The sequence below is a fragment of the Aedes albopictus genome, chromosome 2 (assembly GCF_035046485.1).
Source record: "Aedes albopictus strain Foshan chromosome 2, AalbF5, whole genome shotgun sequence".
In the NCBI taxonomy this organism is placed as follows: Eukaryota; Metazoa; Arthropoda; class Insecta; order Diptera; family Culicidae; genus Aedes; species Aedes albopictus.
The window spans coordinates 175,085,117-175,097,989 of NC_085137.1; the positions used below are offsets into that span (position 1 = coordinate 175,085,117).

Here is a 12,873-nt window from a genome sequence, read left to right on the forward strand (position 1 = left end):
AAGCATTTGAAAATAAATTTCCGGATGATCTCTTAAGGCAATTCCTGGAGTAATCCCTGAAAAAATCCTGGAGGAAGAAACTTCTGGATGAATCACTGTACCGTCAAATGGGGTAACTTGCAACACTTTTCGACTTTGAAGCAATATCATTGAAAATCTAAACATATGAAACATACTGTAAAGCATCGTGTACACTAATTACCACGAGTAGAATACTATGAAGCAATTGATTTACCAGAATACGTTGCCACCTAATCAGGAGGTGCAAAATACATGCTTGTTGCAAGTTACCCCATCTGTGGGGTAACTTGCAACACATGACATAAAGCTAAGTTAGCTACCATTAAACTACTCTTACATTCTAGTTCTTGTTCATATTACCGTCGAGGCGCCATTCACCGTGTGCCTTCGAATATTTTTTCATTATTTCCATATTATGATTGAATGATACACAGATCGAAAAAAGAGTGTAAAATTCTGTGACATATGATGCACATGATTGGAGCGTGGAATATCACAGAAGTTTACATGACATAACATGTAAAAGTCATAAAATATCACGTAAACTTCCATTATATGTCATGTAATTCTGCATGACTCTGTGTGTTTACATGACATATAACGCAAATTTACATGATATATCATGTAAGTTTACAGAAGTTTACATGACGTGTAAATCTCATTATTTTTATCTGTGTATGACAATTTCCCTTCAATTTCACCAATACAATGCTGTATTGGTGAAATGGAAGGGAAATTGTCATATCATTCAATCATAATATGGAAATAATGAAAACATATTCGAAGGCACACGGTGAATGGAGCCCCCACGGTGAATGGCGCCTAGACGGTATAAGTTTTTGATGTAAAGCGTGGAATATGCTTTGAAAAGATATACACTAACCAACTGACATATGATTTTTTTATTAAAGGATATATGGTTTCACAGCAGGTTTTACGTCTCACAAATATTAAATATGTGTAGAGCTCATGACTCAGTACTGGCTAATATTGTATATCAACAATGCTTAATGTAATTTGCTGAAAAGTTTAAGTTATTCATCTTTGGGTAATTTTCAGTTCGAAGTAGTGTATGGCTACTTAGCTAAAATAACATGATTTAAACACTCATTCAACTTTCTAAATATTAAATTTGGGCATTCTAGTGCAATAATTTACTCTAATAGGTTCAGAATGGATGTTGGTGATTGTTTTAAGATCGTCCATAAACTAAATTAAACTTTAATTTAGGTGAAACATGATAAAATTTCAAAATATGAGAGTCCTTATCTTTGTTTGAAGGTTACGTACAAATAAAGATAAATTTGAGTCGACATTTGAAAATGAGCACGATACGTAATTATTGAATGACCAATTCAATTATTTCTACTTGAAATATCGTGAAATGAAAATAAATTATAGAAAGTTTTGTTAATTTCAACTGTTGCAAGTTACCCCATAGTGGTTGTCGAATATAATAATGATTTTTTACATTACTTAGTCGATAACTTTATCAAACTTTTATCGTTTAGCTGAGCTTACTATTAGGCACCCTAACTGCATGAAAGGTCATCAGACTTATCGCACTTACTATAGGAGAGAGGTAAAGCACGATTTTCATACTTGTTTTTATGGCATAAAATGAGCAAATCGTTTTAACAGTGTAGCCAAACAATAAACAAAGAAACAAAATTATTTTTTCCACTAAAACGACCTTTGGTACACATAATTTTGATAACCGAAATGGTGGAGCATACTAGCTTTCATTATTATGTAAAAAAAAGTTCACATTTAATGTATGTCATCGTGGTGCAAGTTACACCGCTGTTGCAAGTAACCCCGTTTGACGGTACGAATTTCTGAGCGCATTTCTGGAGGAACTCATTAAACAATTCCTGAAGATATCCCTGGAAGGATTCCTGGAGAAATTTCTGTGGTAATTCCTGGAGGGATTCTGAGTGGAACTTCTGGAGGAGTCCCTGGAGAAATTTCAGGATGAAATCCTGGAGGAATTCCTAGAGAAATTTTTCGTGGAATTCCTGGAGGAACTCCTACAGGAACTTCTGGATTAATGTCTGTAGGAATATCTAGAGGAATGTCTGGATGAAATTCCAGAGGTATTCCTGACGGAATTCTTGAAGGAATGTTTGGAGGATATCTTGGAGATCAAGATCCCTAGAGGAATTATTGGGAGGATTTCTGGATGAATTCCGAGAGAAATTCCTGGGGAAATTTCTGAAGAAACCCCTGGAGAATTTCTTGGAAAATTTACTGGAGTATTCTCTGGAGAATTTGCTCTAGGAATTTCTGGAGGAATGTCAGGAAGAATTCCTTGATCAATTCCTTAAGGGATTTACTGAAAGAACTCCAATTAATCATGGAAGACTTTATGTAGACATTTTCAAAAAAAAAAAATCTTCGGATGGGTTTGCATTATGGTTCAGAAACTGGAGAAACAGGTTCAGTGAAAAAAGGAGTTCGTGATTTCCAAAAGAATTTAGCTATGATTTCTTATGAAAAGTTCTACCGGTGTTGATCTGGATTACTGGATTACATAACTCCGGAACGCCTTGTCCGATCTAGAACATTCTTTATAACAATGAATGTGGTAAAATTCCGGTTCGATTCATGCAAAAATTGGCCAATAGGAAATGGCTTAAAAGTTAGTGACCTTTTTTTGTACACAGGCATACATACACACTGTGTCTGTTATCATCTCAATTTATGTAACTGTTATCATCTCAATATGTTAAACTGAGTTGATTGATGTAACTGACTTGTATCGATACGGCCTTCTGTCGAAAATTCGTTTTTGAGTGAATATATAGCCTTTCAGTTCACTTCATAGGCAAAACTGATGTCCATTAAACATTCAAAGATTCACTAATGATAGATTAGATATCGTAGCTTCGTATAATGAAAGAAGTTACCGTTACACCCGTAGACTTTTGAATCTGAACTTAGTAACAGTTTGGATGACCTAGGATATTCAGAAAAATATTCTGCATCATGTTCTACTTTTTTTATGCTGTTGAGCTTCAAAACTACAGAAATAGGTACGTAGAGAAATGTGTTTAACCACACTTGGACTCCAAAGGATTAAGAAATGATTCAGTCATACTTTACGGAATACGGATTTATACCACGGAATGATCTTCCATATTTCGAAACATGATTCCGCCGAGTTTCAAAATATAAACTTCACCCCAACTATTCATACACTTAGTCCTACCCTCCATCCAGCAGTTCTGCTTCTGTAGCATGCACGTTTTCTATCTTATGTTTTAATGAGATTCATGCTCATTATGGTGTGGGTCAGTGCATAAGCATATAAATCTACTAAGTACATACAGTTATACTCAGTTTTTCTTTGATTCACCGGAGCCTACGCCCCCACCATATGTCTGTGCACGAGGCAGCAACCCTAGCTGCTTGAATCCCAGCACTGCACTGCACTGGTGGAAGTCTAATTTGGATTGTCAGTCAGAGAGCGCGCTGCACTGGGCTCGCAGTCGTCGTAGTCGTCGACGGGTATACACATCATTACTGAATGGGATTAAAATTTCAAAGAACAAGCCACACAACCATCCGGTTCCGGTGTGCGCTACCGCTGCTGTAGCTGCTGTTGTTCCTGTTGCCCAGACTTGAACGCTATTTGTTACTGGAATAACTCAGCTAGCTGCAGCACAAGAAGTTAGTTAGTGGCACCAACTCGGCCGCAGTTAGCTGCATGAGCATAACCGGCACTGGCGGGGACTCGTATCCGGGTGCCGGGTCTGGTTATTGTGACATGTTCTTCCGGGACCTGTGTTGAAAGATGGGAGGAAAGCCAGAAGCCTGAAGAAGTCTGTTTGTTTTCCTCCTAACGAGTTGGTGCTGAATTTGAATAAGAGTTGGTTGATTCTAGCATGATCTGCCGAAATTTAGTTGTATGGACCATGTAAGTATACAGTTCTGATAAATCGATTCTAACATTTCACAATAACTCTTATCGTTCGCTTTACATGAATAGCTATATGCCAATTTAAATTATGCACGCCTACCTTACTTCAGCTCATCGCTTTCATTTAACCTCAGAATTATTAATCAAACTGTGCTAAATGTCTGCTTTTCGATACATAACGCTCCATAGCACATATCATAAATCCCAAAAACTTCACCCTCCATCCACAGCGGTTGGTAGCAATAATTTTCATTCGAACCTCTCTATCCAAATTCAAACTCCGACGTTTTTAATTGCAGCGACGACGGCGAGGAGAACTCCAAATGGAACAACTTTGTCGACTCGATCCGCTCCAAGCTGACGGTGAAACAGGTGGTCGACGGTGTCCGGGCCGGAGGTTCGTTATCGTTCGACTATCTGCTGCTTATCGTTACGGCCGAGTGAGTACTACCTTTTATTGCGTGCGCAATTTTCGATTTCTGTTCCGTTTGGTTCCCGCCACCGCCACGCTGGGGTCGATCGGTATTGGCGTAGCTAGGGGCTTGTGTAACGGTTAGCAGTGTTTTTTTTTTAAGAATTAAGCTATTTAAAATAAGTGTTTCAACTGGAACGCTAGAACACAGTCCTGGAGTAACCTTACGAGTTATGCCAGGATTAATCCTAAGAGGACTTTTTAAAAGAATCCCAGGATTCCTCCATGATTTTGCAGCAATCCGTCCTGCCGTTCCTCCAGAAAATACTGCAAAAGTGATTCCTTCAGCAATCCCTTTTAAAAATTTATTTGGCAATGACTATGGAAAATTCTTTGTTTTTATTTGGGAATTTCTTTGAATTTCCTTAATTTCTTTTCTTTAATTTCTTTAATTTCTTTGAAAATACCAAGGGTATGCGGTATACCGAGTGGTTTCGCCAATTACTCGTCAAAACAAAATTTTGCGGAATTCCACGGAATTCAACTAGGCGAAATTTTCTATTTAAATTTTCGTTTCGTTTCGTCAAATTCTAAAAATTTCGCCTATAAAAATATATTTTGACGAAATAAAACGGAATTCCTAATAAATTTCGGAAACAAATTTATCGCTCAAACGTCCATCGTTTGAAAGTCTTGCACATCTCGAGTATACTCTGTACCTTGGATTTGCCATCAAAGTAATGCAATTGCCGACCCAAGTAACACACTTGTCACAGAACAGTCACGGCGGCGCAGGTTTTTGTTGCGCAGAAGTCACTGTGACTTACTTCTAGCAAGTAAGTGTGTATTTGTTAGAAGTAAGTCACAGTGACTTCTGCGCAACAAAAACCTGCACCGCCGTGACTTTTCTGTGACAAGTGTGTTACTTGGGGAGTAGCTATTCTTTTAACGCATGAGAGATACTGAGAGAAATAGTAAATTACAGTTTTATTTTGTAATTCTACGGAAACTATCAGATATTGCTTCTGTCTTCAAACCAGATTCCTTTCAGAAACTTTATGCAGAAGTGATAGAATGTAGGATAATATTATAGAACATAGAAGATATATTTAATAGTAAATGCTCTAAGCATACTTTGGATCCTGACTCTCCAACCACGTACAGACACGCTTTGATCGTTCTACGAAAAGCGAGATGACAACTAACTGGGGATCGTGAGACTCTAGTATGGGAAACGATGCACTGAGAAAACCTTGGAGCACTACCAAGAAATATCTTTAGGAAAATATGTTTGCAAACCACAAAAGACACATTTGATAGAAAGTATATTGATTTTGATGAATTTATGGAAATTCCGCATAACATTATTAAAGGACTTCTAAAATAAGATTGAATTGTTATTTTATTGTCAAAATCTTGGATTTTGGCGACAACCACGGGAGTAAGCTTCAGCCCAATGCACAGAAAGGGCGAGAAGGAAGTTTTTTGTTCCTAATTTTAGCAAAGGGCGGAGGGGCGCCTAGTGTATGGAAAATGGGAAGGGTTCCACCCCCAAAACTTTTCCCTTGTGCACGGACATGGTGAGCTTTGTATCGAAATTTCTGGGAGAATAGTAGTTGAAAAACATATAAAACGCATTCTTACAGACATTTCATGAGGAATTTGCTCAAGAACTGTTAGGTATCCTTTTTTTTTAGAAATCTCGAATTAAATTTAAAAGAAATATCCAGCGAACTTCCAAGAATATTTTACATGTACTTATCAAATCCATGAGAAAATGTCATACAAAGTAAGATAAAACAACAAATGCTACTCTGTCAAATGCTCAAATGCCCAACTCCACATAAAAAATGGACACCAGACCTAACCGATATTTTTTTTGGGTGAATTGCTGGCGTTGATTGTTTTTATATTTTAAGAAGAATATTTTTCAAATCTAAAGTACCGTCAAGGCGCCATTCACCGTGTGCCTTCGAATATTTTTTCATTATTTCCATATTATGATTGAATGATATGACAATTTCCCTTCAATTTCACCAATACAACATTGTATTGGTGAAATTGAAGGGAAATTGTCATATCATTCAATCATATTATGGAAATAATGGAAAAAATATTCGAATGTACATGGTGAATGGCGCCTTGACGGTATGTGGATGTTTTTTCATTTTTTTAGGCATTTGAGAATTTCATTGTGTAACACTTGAAAAGGTCCTATCTGCTTTTTTTTTAATAAACATGTTTCTCTCTCTATGGGGCACTTTCAAATCCACCCACGCATACCTACACCCTTAACAGTTAGTTTGAAGATTGATCTTTCTGATCGTGTTGATATGCGTGGGATGCAGCCAGACCCTACAGTGACAGAAACGTTTTTGTTTACGCAAAGCAGATAGGCAAATATTAGGGAAGAAGTTTTAGAATGGGTCTAAAAAATGTAAAAGCACAGTACCAATTTGCAGAAAAAAAGATAGGTACCTACAAGATTCAGCGAAACTTTTTTGGAAATATCGTTTTGTTTCGAAAAATACCAAGTGAATTAAGATGTCGTATCGATCTCACGGAACATTTTTGAATTCCGTTTCGATTCGTACCGCATCGTACTAAAAATTTCACATTTCGTTTCGTTTCGTATCGCTTCGAAAAAATCCCAACCCTTAGAAAATACAGCTATTCTTTTGGAGTTTAAAAGTTTTTATTTCTGTGTATTCTAACCTAACCTAATTCTACATTTCTTTTGTAAATTTCCAGGCAATTCTTTTAAGAAAGCATTCCTCAATTAGGCCGATGGAAATATTATTTTTCTTTAATGCCCGGGATCTCTTTTTGGGTACGAGGGGGAGGGCGGAAAAAATAAATAAAGAACAAGAAAATAAAAAAAAGAAAAGCAAAAAAAAAAAACAAATGAAAAAATAAAAATTACCCACTACTGAAAAACGTATTTCAATTATTGGAAAATTTAAGCTTGAAAACATTGTTTCTATTGAAAACGGAGTCATGCGCTGCCATGTTTTTACCCCTTCATTATTTTGAGAATTTTGAAGGGGAGGGGGGGGGGTGACATAAAACAAAATAAATATTTGCATCGGCCTTACTTCGGTATATTAAAAAAAAAAATATATTCAGAAAATTCTAAGTAAATTCTTGTGGTATTTTTTTCTTGGAAATTTGTTCACCATTTCCTTTGGAATCAGGGATTGATTTGACTTTTTTTTCTCTTGAAATTTTGGAACTTCTTTAGGAGTTCATTTGGCAATCTCTTTTGAAATATATTCGGAAACTCCTTTGGACTTGTTTCTGGAATTTCTTAGGCAGATTTTTTTGAAATTCGGCAATTCCATTGGGAAATTCTAAACCATTTTTTTTTAAATTTCTTGGCAAATCCAATGAAACATATTTCGGCAATTCCATTGAAAATTGATTCACTTTGAGATTCCTACGTCAAGTACGTTGGAAAACGACAATGCCTTGCTCAAGTCCGTTGCAAATTTCTTATGGAACTTCTGTTGGTTCCAAGTTTTCAAAAGAATGACCAAAAAAATTTTCGATGAGTACGCTGAAAAAATTGTGAACATAATCACTAAAGAAATGGCATACGAAATGAATTATCTTAGGAATTTCCAGAGGGTTTACCAAAACAAGGTTCTTAAGGTATTATTGAACAAAATTTCATAAGAATAGAGCATGTCTGGTTGAGTACTAGGTAAAGTTTAAACAAAATTCTGGTGGAATTCCCTAAGGCAATGCTTGAAAAATGCTGAAGGAATTCTCAAAGAGTTTTGAGGAAAAATAACCGTGATCTTGGTCTGAAATTTTGTTCCAACTTTTTTATTATTTTATTTGTGTAGTCAATATCACACTTGTAATGGGATTTTGAAACAAAGAATTTCTTTAAACATTCCTATATATCTACTTTTTTTACTTTACAATTGAGAATGTTGCATATGTTCGATTAATAAGTCCAATTGTTCTGAATAGATTTTGATTTAGGGGAGAAGGAAAATATTTTTTTATTAACCTTTCAGGACGCGTGCCGTTGTAAAAAGTACAACACTACCAAAAAACCTCGCTCGTTGTATACAGCGCGAGCGCTGTGCAGTTTCAGCTGCTTGATGGCGCGCGCCCTGAAAGGTTAACCCAGGAGCGGTTGCATGGTGGGCTGACACACACCATGACAAATACTCTCTTGTTGTACACAACATGAGCATGTTGTCACTGAAGGTGAATGAAAAGACGACTAAACGAGGTTTGACGAGATTAAAGGAAAATAACATTTATTTTCAAAAAATTTTATATTTTAATGAAAATTAAACTTTTTCGAAAATCTATTTTCAAAAAACTTAAAGTTGAAAAAATGGGACGAATTTCGGATTTAGTGGATTAGAATTCCATAAACACATTGAAAGCTTCTGATGCACAGTAACAAAATAGAAAATATTAGAATAATAAAAGTAGTAGATTTTTTGAGAAATGGGTAATTCTCGCTGAGACCGGCCCACTATTTACACCTTGTCTTCAAAAATGTTTAAAGTGCCGATTTTCTGAAAGTCCTCGCTGAAAAAGTAAGGAAAATGCATTTGGTTACTCAAATTGATGGACCCCCCGTTAGTTAGAGCCACACCAATTTTTGCAGACCCCTCGATTTTGGTCAAATGGTGGCTTATTCAAACCGTTATAACTCGGAAGTTTCTCCAAAAAACACCTCAAAACGAATTGTTGTTGAAAAGAGGAAAGTTAGACCTACTATTTACAATAATAAAAAGTTGGATCGGCCATATTGATTTTGGCCGCCATCTTGGATTTTTATACCAAAACTGTTTTTTCACCATGAGGGCAATCACCGATTTTCAAAATTTTTGCATCAATTGAAAGCTGAGACATTTATACATAACATATCAAAAAATTAGAGATGTCTTTTCTTCTTTCAAAAGTTATCTGCCGTTTTGTAAACCATGCCACTGGGCCCGGTGCCGGCATTTCACAGCGTTAACGAACACGAATTTAAAATCTGAACCCACTAATGGAAAGCTGAAGGTTTGAGCTTTTCAAAACACTAGAAAAGTTATAAAAGCAATGCCCGCATCATTGAGAAACAGTCAAAAACGGAAACGAATCTCCGATTTTCCCAAATTTTGCGGCAGGAGCCTTTGCGTATACATGCAGGCGTAAACTCGGATGCTGTTGTCGGTGCGCATGGAAATGTATGGAGAAAACGTGGCTTAATTTACAAAACTGCAGATAACTTTTGATAGGAAAAAAGACATCTTCAATTTTTTGATATGTTATGTATAAATGTCTCAGCCTTCAAGTGATGCCAAAATTTTGAAAATCGGTGGTTGCCCTCATGATGAAAAAAATGTTTTGGTATAAAAATCCAAGATGGCGGCCAAAATCAATATGGCCGACCCAACTTTTTATTATTGTAAAAAATAGCGTTATCTTTCCTCTTTTCAACAACAATTCGTTTTGAGGTGGTTTTTGGAGAAACTTTCGAGTTATAACGGTTTAAATGAGCCACCATTTGACCAAAATCGAGGGGTCTGCAAAAATTGTTTTGGCTCTAACTAACGGGGGGTCCATCAATTTGAGTAAACAAATGCATTTTCCTTCCTTTTTTATTAAGGACTTTCAGAAAATCGGCACCTTATACATTTTTGAAGACAAGGTGCAAATAGTGAGCCGATCTCAGCGACCCAAATATAAAATATTGTGCAAAATATAAAATTTAGAAAATAATTTATTTTCAGAAAATCATACAGAAATACCGCTAGCGATTCTTACTTAAATATTTTAAAATTAATTTGTATTTTTTTCTAGGGCATCTTTTGAGGAATACTCCGTAGGCTGCTTCAGTTAGTTTCATCTGGCAAGCTTCAGAAAGATCATTTTACTTCAACAATTTCTTCACGAGTTTCTCATAACTTTTTTTAGGGATTTTTTGAAAAATGCTTTAATGTTACTTTACAAATTCCTCCATACATAATTAGTTAGGATTTTCTCCTGGGCTTTGCGATGGAATATCCTTCAGAAAACAGAAAATTTCCCGCGTTTTTTTTTAAACTTTCCATAAATTTGTTTAAGGGATTTCTACGAAAATTTCTCCAAGGGCTTTTTTCCCTGGCCAAGTTCGCAGGGGTTGACGGTATTAAAGTGAAGGAGTTTCATTTTGATAATTGTAATGTAGTGTTCTTTAGTGAAACATATCACCTTTTTAACACTTTAATGCGCCTCCAACGGTTCATCACGAACCGGCTGCTGCAGATGGAGTATGGCTGATCATATGGATCAGACATGCTCGATAAACACGGAGGAACCGCCGGGGCTCATTAGAGTCTATTCCCAAGCAATAGTTCCAAGTCGGTTGGATTTGAGAAGGTTTTGATGATCGTTGCAAATCCTAATAAAGATATTATAGGATTTGTGACAGGTTTTGGAACCTTTTACGGCCAGCTGACGTCAAAATGTTGTTTGGGCTCTATTTCCCACGTTTCTCGGTTGATTTTGATTAGTAATTTATTAATGTTATAGTCGCTTTTCCGAATTTTTACCATGTTAGTTGGTCATATTTTCTTTAAATAAAGCAATTAAAATCGACCGAAGAATTAATAGTGGGAAGGAGATTTGCAGCACTTAATTGTGCTAATAGATTCGAAGCTAACGTGCGAACACTTAAACGCATTGTTGATGTCAATGCGTTCGACGTGACATTTTGGACAAAAACTGACTGTTTTTTATCAACTGAACAACGTTACTTGTGTATGACTAGGTTGACATGTCTAGGCTAAGCTTAAGAAAATGACATGGTTTATCTAGGTAGGACCGATAGGACAATTGAACGAATTTGAACATTTTTCATAGTATTTGTAGGGGGACGAATACATAATAGTTGACAATCTTTATTATTTTCTTTATTATTTTAAAATTTTATTGCAATCAACTGACCAACTTGACGTATTTATTTTTGTTTATCTCTTAAATGGTATTTTGACACCAACAGAAAAAATATCAGAAGTTCAGTTGCATGTTTCTGTGGGTTTTGGACCGATGACAATTTAAGGACACAAAAGATGAACACAGAGAAGTAGAAAACAATTAGCGAAATCAAGAAAACAATTTGACACAGGATCGACTATATTTTAACATACAGGGTTTGATTGATTCGATGAAAAAAACAAACATACGACAACTGACTTAACGAGAAGAAAAACATACTGAACCATACCACAAAATCGAACATGACGACAAACACAAACCATGTGACCATAACACTACATAGGCAAATCCTGACTGACTGACCAATTGAAAACTTTCCAACCTTCTACCGTAACTTTCTGAGTCAGTAAGCAACAGTGTCTTAATGGATATCATTTTCCGCGTACGGCTGGCAAACTGCTTCTGAAAGATTACGTACTCTTTTCTATCTTCGGGTCTAGTGTAGAGGTTTCAACTCTATTCAGAGTGCAGCTAGAAACCTAGCAAAAAAAAAAAAAAAAAAAATTTCTCCAAGGGCTTTTTTAGTAATTCTTTCAGAAATACCACCACTGATTTTTTCAAACTATCCTCCAAAGATTTGACTATTTCTAGGGATTGCTTTAGAAATTCCGCAAGTATTTCATTTAAAAATTTTACAATGGATTACTCCAGAAATTTAAAATAATTGTTTGATTGAGTTGTTTACAAATTCCTTGAATTTCTGTCGAAATTGCTCATCTAGAGGATTATCCATACATTTCTCGTAGGCTTTCGTTAAACAATATCACAGGGATTCCTCAGACAGTCTTTTTAAAAATCTTTCTGATATTCGTAAATTTCCTTCAAGTAACTTCTTCAAAAGCTCGCCTAGGAGTTCTTACAGAAAATTTTTTAGTGATTCTTATGAAAACCTTCCATGTGTTGCTCTGCTTTGAATTTCCTCACATTCTCTCTATGATTTCTTTCTTCTTAAAAAATTCTTCCGGAGATTCTTACACAACATTTTTTTCTTTCGAAATTTCTCCTGTCGACTCTAGTAATTTCTTTTAGAACTCGATTATAAAACCTTGCATGGATTGTTTCCAAAATTGAAGCACAAATTCGTTTGGAAAATCCTCCAAAAATGTTTTCAGAAAAAAATTTCACGGAGTCTTTGAAAATTTTCTCCATGGATTCTCTCAAGAAATCGGCTTTTTATTCTGCACACAAACTTTCGAGGCACTAACCTGATAAATAATGCATTGAACTACGCTGCATTTGTTTACCGCGCCTTTGTTCACTTGCAAAAAAACAGATAATATGAATCAGACATACCTGATTACAAGTTTTCACGTTTAGTGCTCTAGAAGTCGTAATTTGGATTTCAGCCGGCCAATAATGTATTCTTTGATATTTCCTGAATAGGTTTTGCGTAAATTGCTCCAGAAATTTGTTCCTGATTATCTTTAGTAATTTCTCCAGTCCCTTCAAATATTCCTCCAGATTTTTTTCCATTACTTTTTTTTTTAATTTTCCATAGATTCTTCCAAAAGTACACCCGGAGATT

At 35.8% G+C, this 12,873-nt stretch overlaps 2 protein-coding genes across 13 annotated transcripts in view; one reads left to right on the forward strand and one right to left on the reverse strand.

Annotated features, from left to right (window-relative positions):
* Positions 1–12,873, reverse strand: part of LOC109418248 (uncharacterized) — a 755,006-nt gene that overhangs the window by 402,248 nt on the left and 339,885 nt on the right. The window lies entirely within an intron of this gene.
* Positions 1–12,873, forward strand: part of LOC109621307 (uncharacterized) — a 155,261-nt gene that overhangs the window by 24,659 nt on the left and 117,729 nt on the right. For all 12 annotated transcript variants that reach the window (XM_062850751.1, XM_062850750.1, XM_062850752.1 and 9 more), the window contains exon 6: positions 4,243–4,383. In XM_062850751.1, the coding sequence (XP_062706735.1) occupies positions 4,243–4,383 (141 nt within the window). The remainder of the gene's footprint in view (positions 1–4,242; positions 4,384–12,873) is intronic.